This window comes from Mustela nivalis (assembly GCF_964662115.1).
Source record: "Mustela nivalis genome assembly, chromosome: 18".
Taxonomy (NCBI): Eukaryota; Metazoa; Chordata; class Mammalia; order Carnivora; family Mustelidae; genus Mustela; species Mustela nivalis.
The window spans coordinates 52,428,915-52,451,723 of record NC_139037.1 but is presented as its reverse complement, the minus strand read 5'-3'; the positions used below and the strand labels follow the sequence as shown (position 1 = coordinate 52,451,723).

The following is a 22,809-nucleotide window of genomic DNA, read 5'->3' as shown; positions in this document are numbered from 1 at the left end:
TTTGTATCATAGGAGTCCCAGAAGAAGAGAGGGGAAATGGGTCTATCCTCAAAACCCCGCAGTCAGGTAAATAATAAGCAAATATAATACCTTATATGGAAAGATACACATTCAAAGATATTTTGAGTATCTTTGCATTCTTTTAGGAAAAACTATTTTATTACTGATTGGACTTTATCTACTGGTACCATTAGTACAACATAATTTTGTGGATAATTATGTAACAATTATAAAAGTATTCATTGTATGGTGATAATTTATTATTTATTACTAGAATAGATGATCTAATTCACAATTTCACCTGCAATGTGACTGGCTCATAATTGTATATAACACTCTGTGAGGCATGAAAATATAAATGACTGACATGGAGGAAAACACTACATTTTCTCATGAGATGAGGAACTTCTGTGACTCCTCCAGGATACAGAGAAGGACCTGGATACACAGTGGTCATCACCCAAGAGAATAAAGGGACTGGCAGGTGGAAAACATGCACTGATTCAGGCTGAGTTGTTCACTTCCCTCCCCATAGTCTAAAGAAAGAGAGAAAAAAAATTACCATGACGGCAGACATGGTATAAAAAGCTAACAAAAGTGCTCTTAGGGCGCCTGGGTGGCTCAGTGGGTTAAAGCCTCTGCCTTCGGCTCAGGTCATGATCCCAGGGTCCTGGGATCGAGTCCCGCATCGGGCTCTCTGCTCAGCAGGGAGCCTGCTTCCTCCTCTCTCTCTGCCTGCTTCTCTGCCTACTTGTGATCTGTCTGTCCAATAAATAAATAAAATATTTCAAAAAAAAAAAAGTGCTCTTGAGGATAAGAATGCTTGGGGTCGTAGCTGTCCTCTCAGGGGAGGAACTAGGTGTGATATTGCTCCTGTGAAGGTGTTGGCTCCTAGGCTTGTGTTTACACAGAATGACAACCCTAATGAGTCCTAAACACAAAACAACTGCGATACATCTGTATGGTGCATAGAGTAAGTCTATGTAAGCCTCACAAGGTATAGCAGTGTTTATGATGTATGTGTCATTCTTCCTGTCACACATATAAATACAAAGTGTGGTATTTACAAGTTCACATGGGATCTGGCAGAGGACACTGGAGGGGCCAGTGGAACATGGGACTGTAATTTAATGCTTTGCCCACCTGGAGATCCTGGGACTGATGGTGATGGCTTGGAAGACAGTGAAGGGGCCATTGTTGCCAATGGACACACCTCTGGACAGTCTGTGAGCCTAGAAAATAAGTATCTATCCAAAATCATGGAGAGAATGTTTCAAACCAAAAGACTGCCAAGATGTCTGAGATTCCACTAGAAGGAACGATCAACACTTTGCTACATTTAGGTGACCGAGGAAAAAAAACTCTCAAACTGCCCCGATTCCCTTGTAGTACGGGAAATGATGGCATAAGAGGTAGAACTCTGGGAGATTTCCAGGGAAAATCTGGACAAAGAAGATCATTCCCACTGTCAGAGTCTCAGCTGCCATTTTCCAGGGTTCAATATTTATGTTTAAAAAAGAGAAATCGTGGCGCCTGGGTGGCTCAGTGGGTTAAGCCTCTGCCTTCGGCTCAGGTCATGGTCTCAGGGTCCTGGGATCAAGCCCTGCATCCGGCTCTGTGCTCAGCAGGGGGCCTGCTTCCCGTCCTCTCTCTCTCTTTGCCTGCCTCTCTGCCTACTTGTGATCTCTGTCTGTCAAATAAATAAAATTTAAAAAAAATAAAATAAAAAAGAGAAATCATCATGGAAACATGAGTTTTTGGCTACCTTTTCGATCAAAAATAAAATCTATAGTACTCATCAAAGTCTAAAGTCATATAGTCTTTACAATGTAGGTCCACAGTTACTATTTATTCTAATGATTGTAACATTCATAATTTTTTGTTTTGGACAAATATTCATTTTTTTACTGATGTCAGATAACAGTATATATATTACATATATTACATATATATCACTATGTATCTCTTCATCTGGCTGTTCATCTATATCCTTTATAAACTGGCAAACAAGTATTTCCCTGGGATTGTTTTTTCTTTCTTTCTTTCTTTTCTTTTCTTTTCTTCCTTCCTTCCTTTCTTTCTTTGACAGATAGAGATCACAAGTAGCCAGAGAGGCAGGCAGAGAGAGAAAGAGGGAAGCAGGCTCCCTGTTGAGCAGAGAGCCTGACATGAGACTCGATCCCAGGACCCTGAGATCATGACCTGAGCTGAAGGAAGAGGATTCACCCACTGAGCCACCCAGGTGCCCTCCCTGAGTTTTCTGAGATGGTCTATCATCTATAGATGGTTCTATTAACTGAAATCAAGGAGGAGATTATTGGAACCTTCAGTCTATACCCTACAAATATGTGGGTGTGTGTTGTTTGTGTGTGTGGGGGGGTGGGGGGTGTAGTCTTGTGGGACTGAGCCCTTATCTGTGGGACCTAACAATATCTCTGGGTAGATAGTGTTCAAATTGAGTAAAATTGCAAGACATGCTGGTAGTGTTGGAGACTTGCTAGCTGCTGTGGAGAAAGGACACACCCTCCCTCCCATATTTGTGACCACAAGCTCTGTATATGTAGTAAGAGGGACAAAGAGGGCATAAACACAGTAGGGTAGAACTGGGTTTTTCCCTTCATAGAAAATAGATAATAGGGCTGTTTTTCTTTACAACTGACCAAAATAGTTTAATTACAAAGGTTTAGGGGAGGACGCCTGGGTGGCTCAGTGGATTAAAGCCTCTGCCTTTGACTCGGGTAGTGATCTTAGGGTCCTGGGATAGAGCCCCGCATTGGGCTCTCTGCTTGGTGGGGAGCCTGCCTCCCTCTCTCTGCCTGCCTCTCTGCCTACTTGTGATCTCTCTCTCTCTCTGTTAAATAAATAAATAAAAATCTTAAAAAAAAAAAAAAAGGTTAAGGGCATCTGGGCAGCTCAGCCAGTTAAGCATCTGCCTTCGGCTCAGGTCATGATCTCAGGCTGCTGGGACCGAACCACATACTGGGCTCCCTACTCCGGGGGCAGTCTTGTTCTCCTTCTGCCCCTCACTCCATTCATTCTCTCTCTCTCTAATAAATAAATAAACTCTTTAAAAAAAAAAGTTTAGTGATCATCTAAATATCAGTAGAGTCAGCATGTGAACCTGGGTACCAATAGCAACAGGAGGCATTCAAATGACCTTCCAAAACGTTCTTGGATTATCTCCTTTGTCTGACAATTAATGCTTCGTCCAGAAATCTTTGCGCAGAACAGCCTCCATGGTCTGAGACTTGAGAGTGTAAGTTCCAGCCCTGGACACACACATATACCCTGAATGGGTATTTAACTGTCCCCTGAAGACCAGGTCCGCAGGTCCAACTTCCAGGGTTTAAACACAGAAGTCCAGCCTATCCATGACTTTCACATCCAGAGAACTTAGACCAGAGTCCCCCTAAAACAATTCATGCCCATCTGTGTCTCTGACTGCGTCCTTCATGAGCTAATCATTTCATTGAAGATGACCACCATAAGGACGCCCAGAGATGTTATCCTCAAAGCAGCTTCCCAAAACAGGCTCCACTGCCATCACCTGAGAACTCGTGAGAACAGAAAACTGGGGGCTATAACCCAGAACTATTGAAATGGTAACATGGGAAGAGGCCTAGAAATCTGAGATTTTTTACAAGTGCTTCAGGTGACTCTTATGCAAGATAAATTTGACAACCTCTGCAGTAACTGAGTCACAGATCATCCTTGAGTTACGCATGGATGGTCATTTTCCGATACTCTCTGTGTTTGTGGTGATGTTAGTGGTTTCACACACACACACACACACACACACACACACACACACACACAATACACATTGTCTTTATTCATAAATAAATCTTACTGTAACATGATCTTTCTTTGACTTTTTCGACTTCCATACCCCACTTCCTTCAGTGCCCTCGTGTCCAGCTTCCTGGGATCACCCACAAATACACTTGTCTTCACATTCTGTCACCCAAATAATCCATCCTAAATGCATTGGACTTTATTTAAGTATTTCATGGAGTAAGATATGAAATACATAGAGCCAAATATTAATAGATATTGTAATTTATAATGGATTTGAATGTAGAATCCCTACTAGGAATCTGCATTTGATGGTTTTTACTAGGAGAACATAAATAATTGCAGGTTTAAAGAGAACTTCACGCTCGCCTCTGACAAATTAGCACTCCATCTCCATCTATGATAGAAATTTTTGTGAATCCTAGTAGGCACACTCTAGGTTTCAGGGTCTTTTCAGAATATCTCATTCTACTGCGAGGCATGAGGTCCTTTGTGTCAGATGTCCTGAAACCAGTCAGGTAACACTGGCCATTCCCAGCAAGCTCACACATCCACCTGTTTACAGATATGTCATTACTTAGAGGGGCCTCGTGACAGCGTTCCAGTCACTGAGATGAAGAGAGAAGCACCCGAAAAAAGCAGGTGGACCGTTTGGGGCAGAAATGATCACTGCCTCTGACTGGTGAAAGAGGGTGGCCTTCCCTGAGTGACAAAGGTTCAAAAACAAATTCCCTGAGTCCTTTCAGACTTATACCACCTCCGTGATGCTGGAAACATGGTTTGATGACTGAGGGTTGGGCAAGCACGTGTGGCCATGAAAGAAGTGTTAGCACAACGTCTGCTGGTGGAAAACAGCAGAGGGAAGAAACAGACCAAGCAGACTACACTATAGTGTGGACTAGCTCTTTCATCAGACATGAGCATTCCCTACTCAACATGCGTGGAATACACGACATACATGACATACGTCGTCTTTTCTAGAAGCACACATCTGCCTTTTCAGGGTACAGCGGACCACAAAGTAACAACCACCCCAAGTGCAGGATTATTCTTCACTTGGATCAAGGTTCAAGGTGCGCATGACCTGCTACCCAGCTTCATGGTATCAGTTTCCACAACTACCAGGAGTCCTCTTCCCTGCTCCCCACAGGATGGGCAGAAACATAGCATGGGCCGTGAATGAACATCTACCTTAAAAAGCAGGTGGACCGTTTGGGGCAGAAATGATCACTGCCTCTGACTGGTGAGCTGCCCCCCAACTAATCAGTGCCCCTCACACAGATCGCAAGGAATAATACTTGTCACGGGGCTCAAACAGGAAGGAGTTTCCTGCTGGTTGTGCATGGGTTTCATTGGAATGTCATCCAGCGTTGGGTTAGATACCTAAGATTCTAGTGCTTGTGGACACTCGGCACACACCCTCCTGATCCTCCCAGTGTCCACAAGGCTTCTGCGTTTCCAACATCTACTCTACCATGTGCCATCTAAAGGGGATGGCCACAGTGTTTGCATCTTGCAGCAAGCCCTCTCCTACCCCAGTGGTTTTTGGCCTGAAATACAGAAATCTCTATCATCCAACAGTATCTGTCCTCAGTACTACACAGGGACTTGTAAAATTGTGAAGACAGGACCTGACTTCTCTGAAACACACCACATTTCTCAAACCTCCATCTCTCTCATATTTGTTCATCATAAGTAGCTTCCTAAGTCCTTGCAGTGACTAAAAGACACTCCCTGCCATTTTTTCCCCCACATTTCAAGAGTTTTTCACATTTGCTTTCAGTAGGTCTTATCTTCCTCTCTAAGGATACCAGCATCATGTTTTATTTGCCTTCATAACTCTCATTGTGAGTGACTAAATTAAGCCTGTGGCCCCTCTTTCCTCTTACCTCAGTGAAGTGATGACAATGTTGTACTTAAATCTTGAATATGGCCTCCAACGATCTGCTTAAAAATCATTTCTCATTGCTGAAAAAAATTCCAAATTTCCTATCAGAACCTAGAAGGACCCAAGTGATTGGTGTGTGAATGCGGCGGCTCTGATGCATGTGTTACTGGCAATGCAAAAGAAGAGACACAGGAGAACTGGAGATGATTTGGAATGAAAACAAAGAGAATTTACCTTCCCAAGTTCAAACTCAGTAGTACAGCCTGGGACAGGTGTCCTGTCTCCACATGGAGAATTCATGGCAACATTTCAGTCTGGCTATTTTTCATGGGGCAGTAGTTTTACTCCTAATGGAATAGTATTACCTTCCCAAGTATAGAAAAGCTACTACATACCCATCACTGTCCCATGTTTGTTCATTTCAAAGAAATATCAAAACAACCCATGACTCATAAAATCTCCATGCTTTCCCCTAATTAAATTGTCACAGTAATGTGAAATTAGATGACATCATTTATCAAAAGTGAAGGAACCAATAACTAAAGGAAGCAGACTTAATGTTCTTGTCAAATTGAGAAGGAAGAAATGAAACATACCAATTAAACAACATGCAACTTAATATGTTCACAGCGAAATTACTCTCACTTGAATGAATTTCTGAATATCAAGTAATTCAGTGCAAGCCATTCTTAAAATCCCTGAGCAAGTCATACGAGCAATTGTCCATAAACACTGGAAAAAGGAAAAGAGAATATATGCCCCACAAGGAATAGACAAGACAGGATTTGCATGAGCAGATAATTATACCAAGAGTCATGAGATTTGAAAGAAATAAGTTAAAAAAAAAAAAAAAAGGAAGTAAGTTCAATTCTGGGTGCCTGGGTGGCTCAGTGGGTTAAGCCTCTGCCTTCGGCTCAGGTCATGATCTCAGGGTCCTGGGATCAAGCCCCGCATCCGGCTCTTTGCTTGGAGGAGAGCCTGCTTCTGCCTGCCTCTCTGCCTACTTGTTATCTCTGTCTGTCAAATAAGTAAATAAAATTTAAATAAATAAACAAATAAATAAAAAGAAGAGAAAATCCCAAAGATTGGTTTTCCTTTTTTTCTTTTAAAGATTTATTATTTATTTGACAGAGAGAGAGAGAAAGGGGCAAGAGAGGGAACATAAGCTGGGGGAGTGGGAGAGGGAACAGCAGGCTTCCTGCTGAGCAGGGCACCAGATGCAAGGCTCGATCCCAGGCACCCCTGCTCTTCTTACTCCCTTGTGAAGCACATTTCTCCACTCGGAAGTCCCAGACTCATCTCCGTACTTCGTGATGTCATAAATACCCCATTTTGCCTGAATGTCTTTGGGATTTCCATTTCTATGAGGGTTTCTTATACTTAAGAAACTTAATATAATCTCTTGTTAATTGTCTCATTTCCATTGGATTCTCAGTCCATCTAGAAGGGTCTTCAAGGGGACAGAAATTAATGCTCCCTGACAGGATCAACACAAAATTGATCTCATGAAGCCAGCATTGATCTCGATAGTTCAGATGGAAGAACACAAACTGTAGGTCATATGGTTCCAAGCACAGCTGTATCAGCTGAGGAATACGTTGCTCGGACTGCAGACACAGGGATGTAAACAGACCAGCCTTCAAGCTCTTACTTGGCACTGGTCTACAGGTATAACTACCACATGCAGCCAACCAAACCTCTGATACAAACTAGAAAGGAATTTTTTCTCATTCGAAGTCTTCTGAGTGGGATACAACTCTGGGGTATGGCACCAGAAGATATCAACTATCATCTTTTTTTTTTTTCTTTTTAAAAAAGATTTTATTTATTTATTTGACAGAGAGAGAGTAAGCACAAGTAGGCAGAGAGGCAGGCAGAGGGAGAGGGGGAAGCAGGCTCCTCACCGAGCAGGGAGCCCGATGCAGGGCTCAATCCCAGGACCCTGAGATCATGACCCGAGCTGAAGGCAGAGGCTTAACCCACTGAGCCACCCAGGTGCCCTTCAACTATCATCTCTTAACATGACCTCATGGGTCTACATACACTTTCTTCCTTTCTTTCTTTCTTCATTTCTTCCTTTCTTTTCTTTCTTTTAAGGTTTTATTTATTTATTTGACAGAGATGGAGAGAGAGCGAACACAAGCAGGGGGAGTGGGAGATGGAGAAGCAGGCTTCCTGCTGAGCAGTGAGCCTGATGCGGGGCTCGATCCCAGGACCCTGGGATCATGACCTGAGCCGAAGGCAGAGGCTTAACCCACTGAGCCACCCAGGTGCCCCCTATGTACATTTTCATTTTTTCCAGTTTCACCTTAGGCCACAAAACTACACCATTTCTATTCTATGTGACGAGTTTTTGAAAACAGAGTTGTTCAAATTCACTTTATGCTAACAATAAGGCAATGGAGTGCAATGGAAGCTGAACTGAATTCTACTTGTAAATGTTTTTTTGTAACATAACGTTTTTCTTTTTTTAAAATAATTTTATTCAAATTCAATTAACATATAATGTATTACTGGTTTCAGGGATACAGGCTTATGATTCATCAGTCTTGTATAATATCCAGTGCTCATTACATTACATGCCCTCCTTGACGATTAACTCCCTCTCTCATCGCGCTCCCCTCCAGCAACCCTCAGTTTCACATAACATTTTCAAATTTGTTTAAATCCAGAGATATTTTTAGGACAGAATTTGATTTTCACATCAATAAAATACAAGATACATAACAATACAAACGAAGGGACAAGAATTTAATCTATAGTGAAATAAACAGGACCCGTACAAAGCACACATAGTGAAAACACATCACAATAAATTGAAGTGGAGACATCATTTTGCTCAGTCACTAAAGAAACCCCTCGACACTCCTAATTTCACACTGTCAAATTTATTATTATTGCTGATGTAAGAGCACAAAAAAGGATCCAAGGGCTTACTTTCAGAGGGATCAGCACAGATAACTTAGTGCAGTGATCCAAACCGGAAGTCAGTGGGGCCAGCACACCAAGGCATGGAACAGTGAATGAGGTACTTTCTCCTTAGTGTCAGCTGGGGAGGACTATTATGTTTCTTAGAGTTTCTCAAGAGGACTTCACATTTTCCCAAATACTCAGAAGAAACATATTTTACTTCTGAGTCCTACACTAGCATTGATGTGCTTTAGGCTTGAATATAGAGGAATGCGGAGGTTTAAAATTTCCTTTTTAAGTTTATTCAGTCTGGACTGTATTGGCCTGAAGAGTATAACTGCTCAACCTGTACAATATTTGTTATTAAAAATGGATTCGAGGGGCGCCTGGGTGGCTCAGTCATTAAGCATCTGCCTTTGGCTCAGGTCATGATCCCAGCGTCCTGGGATGAATACCATCAGGCTCTCTGGTCAGTGAGGAGCCTACTTTTCCCCACCCACTTCCCCTGCCCTTTTTTTTTTTAAGATTTTAAGTAGGGAGAGAGGCAAGCAGAGAGAGAGGAGGAAGCAGGCTCCCTGCTGAGCAGAGCCTGATGCAGACTCAATTCCAGGACCCTGGAATCATGACCCCAGCTGAAGGCAGAGGCTTTACCCACTGAGCCACCCAGGTGCCCCCCCCCCCCACTTCCCCTGCTTGTGTTCCCTCTCTCGCTGTGTCTCTCTCTGTCAAATAAATAAAATCTTTAAAAAAAAAATGGATTCAAGAGAAGTTCCTAGGAAATGCAGACATACTATACATACAAATTACTAGTTTAATATATCCCTTTATATAGAGCATCAGAAGTAATGCATTTATAAAGCAGGCTTTATAGGACTGTATTTGTGACTCCCTTTGCATTTATTCTGATACATCACAAACAACACCTGTCCAGGACTTGGCCCATTTGGTCTCAACCTACAAATATATATGGAAGCAAAAATTCATGTCAAAAATAATTACTGTATTTTTACTTTTATTTTTTCTTAAAGTCATTTTGATTTATTTGAGAAAGAGAGAGAGAGCACAAGCTGGGGAGAGAAGCAGAGGGAGAGGGAGCAGACTCCCTGCTGAGCAGGGAGCCCTATATGGGGCTTGATCCCAGCACCCTGGGACCTCTGTGCAAGGCAGACGCCCAACTGATCAAGCCACCCAGGCACTCCAATTGTTCTATTTTATTTTATTTTTTTAAAGATTTTATTTATTTATTTGACAGAGGGAGAGAGAGATCACAAGTAGGCAGAGAGAGAGAGAAGCAGGCTCCCAGCTGAGCAGAGCCTGAAGTGGAGCTCGATCCCAGGACACTGAGATCATGACTTGAGCCGAAGGCAGTGACTTAATCCATTGAGCCACCCAGGCGCCCCCAATTGTTCTATTTTAAATGCACAAGATAACATTTAAAATTAAACTTTTATGAAAACCAAAAATAAGTATAGTTGAAAAGGACTGTGCATATCAAAAATTTAGGTTTAAAAAGACTATGAAGGAAAACGTGAAGACTCTTGACTCTAGTGCTTTCATTTTGCAGTGAGAGAAGTCAAGCATCTGGCTGGGAAGCCCTCTCTTGGAAGATGATCAACAGTAAGAAAATGTCTTACTTGGTCATAGTTTTGTGATAAACTCATTTTAGTGAGGACTAGTTCTCTTCTGGTTAAAACAGGTTATGGAATCAGAATTTTGTGGTTCTAGTTGTGTGCTCGTGCAGGTGAAGTTGTTTTGTGGCTAGCAATGGGAATCAGTGTGTCTGATCTAGCTCCCCACTTGCAGACCATCAGGCTGCACGTTACAAAATAGGCTGGTGTGTGGTTAGGACTTCACTAAAAGGAAGGTGACTTTCTTTTCTAACACCGCGTGGTGTTCAAGAGAAGCACAGATTCCAAGTCTGTGGCTCCGATGAAAAGTCCTCTTAGAATTTTAAAATTCTTCACAATGTGGCCAATTTAAATGTTTGTTGCATTCTGCAGATGAGTTTCTGAGTGAATCCAAAGACAAAGAACATTAGCTTCTCTCAGTAGAGTGGCAAGGTCACCTTCAACACCCAGCAGCCATCCCACAGGGATTCCCATTCACAACACGAATTACGTTTAGCTGCTCCATCAGGGGAAGCATAGAAGAATCAGTCACTTAGCACGCTGAGCGCTCTGAATTTAGCCAGGCTAACTCAGGGAAAACCAAGACAAGAAATACAATCTGCTATGTCCAGGTGACACGGAGGGACCAACAGCACTGTGATCAGCACATTCAGCCACAGCTCACTCCCCTCAGGTAGTGCTGGGCATTTCATTCCACTAGGATGGAAAATAAACCATCACAATGGGAGAAAAGTGATGGAGAACCACTTCCAACAACCTGGTACGATTCACGTTTTACACACGAGGATTAGATATTTACAAGTACCTAAGTAGAAAACTACACTAATGATCAAATTAATGCTGAAGTCGCCTAAACAAAGACCCCTTGTAAAACCAAATTTGTGTACTTCTGCATCCCTCTCAAGAGCCAACTGTTGAACTATACAAATTGAGTGGGATAGCGATTTTGATTGCTACCAAAAATCTTTTGAACAAAACATTGACGAGATAGTATCTATAAGGGAAACAAAAAAGGGACCTATTGAAACCGTGACAAAAACTGACCTCAAAAATGTCAACTCCTCTAAAAGTACTTCATGGTGCTCCACCATATTTTTATAATTTACTAAGATGCCAGGAAGGGCGCCTTGTTGGCTCAGTGGGTTAAGCATCTGCTTTAAGCTCAGGTCCTGAGGGTCCTGGGATGGAGCTCTTTGTCTGGCTCCTTCCTCCTCCTCCCCACAGCTCATGCTTACTCTCTCAAGTAAGTACATAAAATAAACAGGATGCCAGGAAATGAGGAACTACAATTAGATACTCTGTCAGAGAAAAAGAATTCATGCCTCCTCAAAGACCCTTTCAGCCGGACAAAGAATCATACTGACATGAGCCGTTAACAGGAGACGATCAAATTAAACACGTGAAAATACAGGGACTCCACATAGACATGAAAAGGTAAGATGAAGTAAAATGTCATCTTGAACTAAGGAAAAGAAGGTCTGGACCTGGAGCTTCAGAGGAAGGAAGGCCCTTCACAAGGTGATAAGAAGAGCAACTATTTGGTAGTTAGATGTTTGTCCTATCTTACAGTTGGGTCACTAAGTCACTGTTAATAAGTCTTACTCTGAGAAAGATGCCGCAATTTAGATTCTTCTGTGAGGTTAACGGTGGGAGTGGGGAAGTTCTCTGGAGCCTGAAGGTTCTCAAGTACCTTCAGCTCAAGTAATCCACAGGCCAAAACGGCACATTCTGGGGTAGAGGGCAGAGAGGCTGTCCTGACCCCTTCAATTCCCCCATCTGAAACTTCCTTGGGAGTTTCACATATTAAAAGTTGATTTGGTAGATTATTTCATGTTACTGATCCAACATCAATTAAGATCTAGTAGGTACAAAGATGTGCTATTGAAACATATTTTTCTCTCTATACTTGCCTGCATTTTTACCAAAGGTAACCAAATTAACAGTAATTTTAAAATTCAAATTAACAGTAATTTGACTGTAAAACAAGTCTGCAAAAAAAAAAAAAATTTGGCCTGACTTTTTATTTTTTTTTTTAAGATTTTTTATTTTATTTATTTGACAGAGAGAGATTACAGTAGGTAGAGAGGCAGGCAGAGAGAGGGGAAGGGAAGGAAGCAGGCCCCTGCTGAGCAGAGAGCCCGATGCGGGACTCGATCCCAGGACACTGAGATCATGACCTGAGCCGAAGGCAGCGGCTTAACCCACTGAGCCCCCCAGGCGCCCCTGGCCTGACTTTTTATATAAGAGCAGGAAGAATAGAGGTTGACCTATAGACCCTTTATATTTATTTATTAAGATGTTAAAAAATCTGTTTGACAGCGAGAGAGGGAACATAAGCACAGGGAGTGGGAGAGGGAGAAGCAGGTTTCCCTCTGAGCAGGGAGCCCAATACAGGCCTCAATCTCAGGGCCCTGGGATCATGACCTGAGCCGAAAGCAGATGCTTAATGACTGAGCCACCTAGGCGCCCCTATGTACTCTTTAAAAACTTTTAAGGTGCCTGGGTGGTTTAGTCAGTTGGGTGGCTGAGTCTTGGTTTCAGCTCAGGTCATGATCTCAGGGTCCTGGGACCAAGTCCTGCCGGGTGCTCCCTGCTCAGTGGTGAGTCTGCTTGCCTCCCTCTCCCTCTGTCTCTCTCCTAATCCTTTCTCTTTCTCTTAAATGAACAAATAAATCTTTAAACAAACAAACAAACAAACAAACAGCTTTGTTGGAACTTTTCATAAGCAATCTGTAGACTGAAATTTCAATAGCTTCTCCAGGCCAGGAGCCAAGCCAAATACTTGCCACCAGATTTTGTCTACAATAACTAAAGATTTGAGTGAATTTCTGTATTCATGAAGTCCCTGAAATATCCGGAGTTCCCTGCAGCTGTTGGGAAGTGATCTTCCTTGCTCACATGGTAAGACTTTGGGGAATTCTGTAAGCAAAGTATCGGGCTGGTATTTCCAAGGAGACTTTATTGATGCCATATAGTTCAATCTTAGTCCCTTCTAGCTGCCTGGTCATGTCTGAGTCTATGTAGTTCTTAGCTGTAACATTCCAGTCAAAGCCTTGGCTATATAACCACTGTTTCTGACTGTCTCTTAGCACGATGAGAACAGATTCTTATTGAAATGATGCAAATACATACAAGGGCATAAAAATATAAGAATAGTTACTGAGACTTAATGAATTCTGGAGGAATCAGGAATGGACAAAAGACAAATCTTTCATTTGTTTAACAAAGGTATATTTTCGGCCACTGCTGCAAGTCAGTTAAGGTAAAGGTTCTCTTATATCTGTAAAAAACAAAACATTTTTTAAAAGATTTTATTCAAATTCCAGTTAGTTAACATACAATGTAATATTAGTTCCACATGTACAATAGTGATTGTACAATTCCATACAACACCCAGGGCGCAACAACAAAAAAATGCACGTCTTCATTCCCATCACTTGTTTAACTCACCCCCCAATCCAGCTCCACACTGGTATCCATCAATTGCTTCTCTATAGTTAAGAGTCTCTCATGATTTGCCAGTCTTCTTTTTTCCCCTTTGCTTGTTTGTTTCCTATATTCCACATGAGTGAAATCCTATGGCATTTGTCTTTCTCTGATTTCACTCACTTAGCATAATACAGTCTAGCTCCCTCTATGTCATTGCAAAGAGAAAGACTGAATTCCTTTTTATGGCTGAGTAATATTTCATTACATATATCTCATATCTTCTTTCTTCATTTCTCAATCAAAGAACACTTGGGCTAGACTGTTTGAAGTAGGAATGTTCACTGCCACTGAGTGTGGAATTGCTCCCCTGACAAATCCATGGCAAACACAGCCAGAGCGTGGGACCATACTCATCATGGCACCGAGTAAAGGGAGGAAGGTCCCGCACAGAAGTGTGTCACCTTCCCTGAAAACGTCACCCACCAACAGTGGATCTAAACTATGTTGGGGTTATACACCTGGGATACTAGTGCGTCGTGCAACCACAGCACACGTCTTGCTGATCCCATCTACCACACTGTCCAGAAGGCTTCTTCATCTCCAACATCTACTTGGCCATGTGCCATTTTTAAGCTATGCCCTACAGGATGGCATCATCCAACTTCCCCTACTCCACCGAGGCCACTGATCTAGGCCTGAGCAATCACAGTAATCATTGTCGTCCAACAGCATCTGGTCCTCGCCAACACAAAGGAATTGAATTAAATCATGAAGATAAGGTAAAACTTCCCTAATCCTCAGAAACCCAGATTCAAAGGGTTTCACATTTGCCAATTCCTTATGTCCATTTCACTTATTCGATGACATTCATTGGATGATGCCACCAAGAGCTCCTTGTGCCTTTGGAGTGGCTAAAGGAGTCACCTCTGGTTCCCTCCCCACATTAGAAAGAGTTCTTCACATTTTAATAGGTCTTGTTTTTCTAAGTTTGGTGCCATCATCACGTATTACTTAGCTCCACACCCCACAATCCAGTGCTAAATGTCTAAATTTACACCCATTGACTTTATGTCTTTCTCATTTCAATTCAGCCACAACACAGGCAAAGAAGAATGTCTGTGATGCCTACGTAGCTGGAAATAAAAATGAGGATAAACAGAAGAGGCGATCTGGAGATCACTTGGAAAATAAATGAGCAGAAGGTGTTCTTCTAAATCCAGGGAGTCAGCTGGGCAACCTGGGACAGGTGTCCTCCTCCACATGCAGAATTCTTGCCAATTCTTCATCCTCTGCATTTTCTATCCCTTCCTTGGGGCTACAGTATCACTCCTATTGGAAATATGTTTCTCCTACTTATAGGGTACCTATTACACACCAAGCACTGCTATAAGTGTATCTTTACTTCATAGAAACATGGACACAACACCCCCACCTATGAACTGTGGCACATACCTTTATTAAGGGCCATGGATACAGTGATTTAGTGAGTCCCAGAGCTATGTCCAGATTAGGCCATTGAAACTAGAGCAGGTTTAGGATGAAGCTCTGTGAGAGTCTTCTTCAAGAACACACGAGGGGAAAGTCATGGTAGACAGAGGTCATGGGTGCTCACAAGGGTGGACTGGGAATGTCATGTCAGAGTTTACATTAACTGGTGACTCTGCAGGGTACTGTTTAGGGAATGCACTAGTGAGAGAGGTTGCTATCAATTCAAGTACTCTGCAAAACCGATGGGGACATGAAATGGATGCCAAGTAGCAGCACCATAGCGTACTTGAGTCGATCAGTCAATAAGACCCAAATATAATCTGCAACATGTCTGTTATAATATCCCACTAGTCCAAAAGAGGAGAAAATGATACAACAGATAAACAAGGGGGGAAATAATCAGACATTATTTAAACTTCAAGGCCACTGAAAAATGGATTACTAGGTATGTTATTCCACATGATTACCGAATAAATGACAGATTTCATCAGTTGCCTGCAACCTTATATAAAATGAGATAAGTTAACACTGATGGTGGGATGACACTTCACTCATTACTCATCCATGATAACATGTTAAAATTCATCATGTTTTATTAATTAAAATATATTACGTTCACACAAAGACTAAGGTATACATTTCAAAGCCACTCTATAATCCTTTTTGGAAATACAGAATCAAGCATTAAAAAGCATTTGTGTGCTGATATCATGATGTGGGAGTACTGATTTCCATTGTTTTCAGGCATGGGATCACTCTTAAAAATTTTGTATGCATAATCCTATGCCATTTTAAGAAAGAGTTATCCTCCTTTTGTATCTTTGAGGATTTCTTCATTTCAAGCACATCACCTGACATCCTCTACTTCTAACTACAGTTATTATGAGGATACAACCGTATTTCACTGGACTGGCACCTCTTTTTTCTCAAAGACCAGAGTAAAATATTTTATTTATAATATCCAGGATATTCTTTAGTTTTAATAAATGGAGAATAATGATGTTCTGGACACTTTTTCCATCATAACTAACATTAATGTTATAACCACAAACAGCATCTCCATTTAGATTTTCTTCATATTTTATATATTATATTGTCCTTCCTCATCCGTGGGCAATTAGATATGCAGGAGTCCTGCCTAATGATGGACATCTCATATCTTTGATCCAACAACAATCAGCGACATACTTTCACAAACCCACTAGTAATAAATGAGTTTTCTGAAGTGATTTGAGAGTACAAATATGTTAATATTTGCTAGTCACAAATCCCAGATAAGGTCAATGAACAACAACAACAAAAAAACCCCAAACCCAAACCAAAACAAAAACCCCCAAAAACAAACCCCAAAAACCCACAAAACCACAAAACGAAAATAAAAAAAACAAACCCCAAACAACAACAAAATAAAAAACAAGGACATGTTGAAAAATTCATTATATCTATGCAAAAACCCAACCACTTGTTCTTTTGAAGCATAATAGCATATACATTTTCTAAGTGTTTAACTTTGTATTAGTCCTTATAATAAGTATTTTGATGTAATGTCTGAATAGATTGACTCATGTACTGCTTTCTACTTGATTTCTATGATATTTATTGACACTTGATGTTTACTTACATACATTTCTAAATATTTACATCTTTCAAGTAACTTACCTGTATGTACTCTCTGGTGTTTGCTACAGTGAAAATTTAAAATGAAGGTCTTTCCTCAATCATGATGTTTTTAGGGTTTGAATCCAGTGTGCATTTTGGGATACTGCGTATAGACTGAATTCCAGTTAAAGGCACTGCAACTTTCTCTACATTTTACATTTATCTATGCTGTATGATAGCTATGATGTTGAGTAAGTTATGAGTTCCAGCTAGAGGCTTATGATACCCTTTACCTTAGTAATGTTTTTCCTCAGTACAAACTCTGAGATGCTGCAAAGGGTTGAGCAGTTCTAAAAGCCTTCCCATGTTCTTTACATTTATAAGTTCTTCCCCAGTATGAATTCTGTGATGTTAAATGAAATGTGACCTCTGAATAAAGGGCTTGCAAAATTCTTCATATTCCAAAATCTTCCCCAATACACTTTCTCTGATCAGGAATAGCATGGCTTAAAAGCCTTTCCACATTCTCTACAATTTTATGGTTCCTCTCCACTATGAATTCTGTGATGTGGAGTAAGGGGTGAGTCGTCTTTAAAGTTTTCTCACATTCCTTAAAATTGTAAGGTTTGTTCCACTATGAATTCTGTGATAATGAGTAAAGGATGATCAGTGATTAAAGGCCTTCCCACATTCTTTACTTTGGTAAGGTTTCCCTCAAGTATGAATTCTGTGATGTTGACTCAGGTGTGAGTGCTGGATAAAGGCATGGCCACATTCCTTACATATGTAAGGTTTCTGTCCAAAATGAATTCTGTGATGTCGAGTCAGGTGTGAGTGTCGGTTAAAGGCCTTGCCACATTCTTTGCATATGTAAGGTTTCTCTCCAGTATGAATTCTGTGATGTTCAGTAAGCTTTGAGTGCTGGTTAAAGGCCTTGCCACATTCTTTACATTGATAAGGTTTCTCTCCAGTATGAATCCTGTGATGTCGAGTAAGGTGTGAGTGACGGTTAAAGGCCTGACCACATTCCGTACATATGAATGGTTTCTCTCCAGTATGAATTCTGTGATGTTCGGTAAGCTTTGAGTGCTGGTTAAAGGCCTTTCCACACTCTTTACACTGATAAGGTTTCTCTCCAGTATGAATTCTGTGATGTCGGGTAAGGTTTGAGTGCTGGTTAAAGGCCTGGCCACATTCTTTACATTGATAAGGTTTCTCTCCACTGTGAATTCTGTGATGTTGAGTAAGGCTAGAGTGATGGTTAAAGACTTGCCCACATTCTTTACACTGATAAGGTTTCTCTCTAGTATGAATTCTGTGATGTTGAGTAAGGTTTGAGTGCTGGTTGAAGGCCTTGCCACATTCTTTACATTGATAAGGTTTCTCACCAGTATGAATTCTGTGATGTCGAGTAAGCACTGAGTGCTGGTTAAAGGCCATGCCACATTCTTTACATTGGTAAGGTTTCTCTCCAGTATGAATTCTGTAATGTCGACTAAGATTTGAGTGATGGTTAAAGCACTTGCCACATTCTTTACATTGGTAGATTTTCTCTCCAGTACGAATTCTGTCACGTTGAGTAAAGTGTGAGTGGTGGATAAACACCTTACCACATTCTTCAAATTTGTAAGCTTTTCCTCCCAGATACATCGGCTGATGTTGACACAGGGTGGAGTGCCAGTCAAAGGCTTTGCCACATTCCTTACAAATGTAACTTTTTTGTTCAGTTCCGATCCTATTATGTATATTTAGTCTTGATGACTGACTGAACATATTCCCAGGTTTATAACATCTGTATGAGTCTTTTCCCACATGGATACTCTGATGATCACCAACACTGGAGGACTGATTAAGAGCTTTCTCACATTCATTATATTCATAATGATTCTCTTCCATAGGGATACTATTATGTATAATAAGGTTGGAGCTTTGATAAAAGACTTCCACACATTTATCAAGTTCATAATGGTCCTCTGGAAAATGAGTCCTCAGACATGTACTAACACTTGAACCCGGGTTAAATTTTTCCTCAGATTCACTGCATTGAGCAATTCTGTTTTCATTGAAAATACCCTGGTAATTTTGAAGAGTTAACTCCTCGGTGAAAGACCTCTCAAATGAATCCCACTCAGCACTTTGTTCTTCAATTTTAAATCTCTGATTTTCAGAAATATTTGACTCAAAGGTCAATCCAATCCTACTTTCAAAATGGTTAAAATAATTATTTTCAGCACGGACTAGGCAACTTTCCAGATTTTCCAACTTTTCGTTCTGCAAATATGTATGTTTAATCATTTGATTTGAGCCCTTATATATAGAAAGACACTGCTTTGCAGAAGTAGCGGACTTAAGAAGGGATGTTTTCCAAAATGTTTTATATCCTTCACCATTTTGGGCAGTGATGTTCATATTATGCGCAGTTGTCTCAGTCTGGATATGTCCTTCATGATATATTTGATGTTCTTCACTCTCCCCATCATTGTTACAGTCTACCATGAAGTGTACATTCTCCAGGGCACTATGTTTATATCTACGCACCGCTACGTTTTGGAAAGAAGCTTCTATGCACAATGTTGGCAGGAAACTCTGGGTGCCATGTGAAGATACAGCTGAAAGATATTGAATAAGAAAAAAGTAAAATCATTCCACTTACTACTCTCAGACGAATACAGTGAAAACTTATAATATGGAATAATAAAATCAATCAGAGAACTTCAGCAAGATGGCTGAGAAAATCATCTGGACTTGATTCCTGCAGGGACACAAACTTGCAGACCACGTACAGATCACGTGGCCTAACAGAGAGTTCTGTAGTCTTGTGCTGGAGCACACATCACTTTCCCACACCTCAAAAAATCAGGAAAAGTACTGAGTCCAAACCTAGAAGAAGGGAGGAAATTTAAACTTAAAATAGAAATCAACATAACAGGGTGTGGCAAAAACAGAAAAATACCTACAATAGGAATAGTTGGTTTCCAGAAGAGATCTACAAAACTGACATATTTTTAAGTAAATCATGGAAGAATGACAGAGAGAAAACCAGTGAAATCAAAATTGGAGAAGTGAAAGCAGATACAACTGATAGTACAGAAATAAAGCTAATTAAAAAAGGCAGTGATGGATAATTACACACCCACAAATAGATATAAAAAAAGTATGAATTTCCAAAAAGGTATAACCTATTGAGTCAATCATAGAGGGGGAAAAATTCTCTACTGATTTACCACTACTAAGTAGACTGAAAAAGTAATAAAAAAAAAAAGCTTTCAACGAAGTCTTATGATAGGTGAATATCCTGATTATTCAAACAAACATTAATGAGAAAGTACTTCAAATCTCCTATAACATTTCCAAGGAGTGAAGTGAAAGGAAATTATAAAATACTTTTTGTGACACGAGCATTACCATATAAACAAAACCAAGAAAGGCACTATAAGCAAAGAAGACTAGAAACTACTACTTAGATGAATAGTCATGTGAACTCCCCAATAAAGGAAATAACCTGAATCAAAGCAGATTTTACTATTTTACAACATAACCACATGGGAATTCTTCCTGGAATTCAGGGTGTTTACACAAAAAGTAATCTATAAACTTAAGACAGCAAGTAAAAGAATAAAGATCAAACATGACATGATCATATTTAAATACTCATGCAGAAGAGGAACGTGAGCACACTGGACACTGTTTTATGATTTAAAACATTCAGTAGTAGGAATAAAAGGACCAACTCAGACTAATAAATGCCATGTCTGCACTAAAAGCTGGAATCTAACGTATCCGATAGTAAAAGACTGAAGCCTTCTGTACGATCAGAAACAGGTAGTAAAGTGACTTCACCACTTTGATTCAACACAGTAGTGGATTTTACAGTCAGAACAATGAGGCAGGAAAAACATGTAAAAGTAATTCAACTGAAAAAGGAAAAGAAACGTTTCTGTTCAGAGATGACATGATGTATAGAAAACACTGAAGAATGAGTATTTTAATGCTATTTTATTTATTGGACATCACTTGTTATTTATTTCTAAGAATTTTCCCTCCTAACTTTCACTTTTCCATTTTTTTATGATATAATGCTTGAGTGAAGAAAAAATTCAGGGGTGTTCTGTCGGTCAGGCCTCTGCCTCTGGTTCAGGTCATGATCCCAGTGTCCTGGGATGGAGACCCATATCAGGCTCCCTGCTCAGCGGGGAGTCTTTTTCCTCTGCCGCTCTCCCTGCTCATTCTCTCACTCTCTCTCAAGTAAATAAATAGAATCTTTAAAAAAGGAAAAATCTGGGGGCACCTGGTGGCTCAGTGGGGTAAAGCGTCTGCCTTCGGCCCAGGTCATGATCCCAGGATCCTGCATTGGGCTCTCTGCTCAGCAGGGAGCCTGCTTCCTCCTCTTTCTCTGCCTGCTTCTCTGCCTACTTGTGATCTCTGTCAAATAAATCTTAAAAAAAAAAAAAAAAAAAGAAAAGAAAAATCTAAAGTAAATAAAATTAACATGACACTACAAGGAACTAGAGAAAGAAACATAGCTGAAATTTAGTAGAGGAAGGAATTAAAAAAGAAAAAAAGCCAGAAATAAATAAGATAGAGATAAGAATAAACGATAACATAACCTTTAAATGAACACAATCACTTCCCAAAAATCCCAATGCCATTTTTGGCAGAAAGATCAAAACCATCCTAACATTCATATGATGTCACAGGATGACACATACCCAGAACAATCTTGAAATTGAACAGTCAGTACATTCGTGGTTAAAGCCGAATGCAGAGGCTTTAACCCACCTACTGATTTAAAGAATACTAAAAGCCACTGTTACCAAAATAATGTACAAACATAAAGACAGAGATGGAACAAGGAAAAGTAGAGGTGAGCTAGAGGTCTACTTCTCCAGGGTTAATGTGTATGACAATGAACTGAAGATCTTATTAAAATTCATATTCTGATTGGAATTTCAAGGTGGGCTCTGGGTTTCTACATTTCTCATGAGCTTGCAAGTGATGCCAACATCTTAATTCAAGAGCCAGACTACTAAATTACAAAAGTTAAAAAAAAAAAAGGAGAAAATCATGGATGGCTTTGAAATTAAGAATATTGGGGAAATCACAACTTCTAACACCATGAACAGAAACAATTCTTCTTGAATATTTATTACCCACATACCATTCTAACACTTTATTATAAACTCTTTTTTTTTTTTAAAAGATTTTACGTATTTATTTGACAGATAGAGACCACAAGTAGGCAGAGAGGCAGACAGAGAGAAAGGAGGAAGCAGGCTCCCCGCCAAGCAGCGATGCAGGGCTTGATCCCAGGACCCTGGGATCATGACCTGAGCCGAATGCAGAGGCTTTAACCCACTGAGCCACCCAGGTGCCCCCATAAATTCATCCATGAATAAATATGTTGAAAACAGTAGGACTGTTCTTCATCTTTCAATAAATATCTTGCCAAAACTTCAGTGATAGCGGAACCAGAGTTTTACCTCAGATTGTGTGACACTGCATAAGTCTAAGAGGAACACACAGACCACTAGACAGAGGTAACTATAAAAGAAGATCCACAGCTGGTTTCAAAGTGACAGTGGGAATGCAACATGATTAAATTGCAGAATTTTTTTTTTTTTGGTCAGAGAGAGTGAGCACAGGCAGAGGCAGAGGGAGAAGCAGGGCTCCCGCCGAGCAAGGAGCCGGATGCGGGACTCGATCCCCAGACCCCAGCCGAAGGCAGCCACCCAACCAACTGAGCCACCCAGGCATCCCTAAATTGCAGAACATTTTAACTACGAGAGGTAAGTGAGGATAAAACATAACACAGAAAAAAATTACAACTTAAGTTAAAAAGAATAAAAATGATAGGGGCGCCTGGGTGGCTCAGTGGGTTATAGCCTCTGCATTTGGCTCCGGTCATGATCCCAGAGTCCTGGGATCGAGCCCCGAGATGGGCTCTCTGCTCGGCAGGGAGCCTGCTTCCCCCTCTCTCTGACTGCCTCTCTGCCTACTTGTGATCTCTCTCTGTGTGTCAAGTAAATAAATAAAATCTTAAAAAAAAATAAAATAAAAATGATAGGGCCAAAA

General features: G+C 40.7%; 1 protein-coding gene across 2 annotated transcripts in view; it reads right to left on the bottom strand.

Moving 5' to 3' along the window:
• Nucleotides 1–15,713: 15,713 nt before the first annotated feature.
• Nucleotides 15,714–22,809, bottom strand: part of LOC309852747 (uncharacterized protein) — a 187,156-nt gene continuing 180,060 nt past the window's right edge. For both annotated transcript variants that reach the window (XM_082709961.1, XM_082709962.1), the window contains one exon: nucleotides 15,714–19,346. In XM_082709961.1, coding sequence (XP_082566087.1) covers nucleotides 17,452–19,346 — 1,895 coding nt within the window. In that variant the 3' untranslated portion in view covers nucleotides 15,714–17,451. The remainder of the gene's footprint in view (nucleotides 19,347–22,809) is intronic.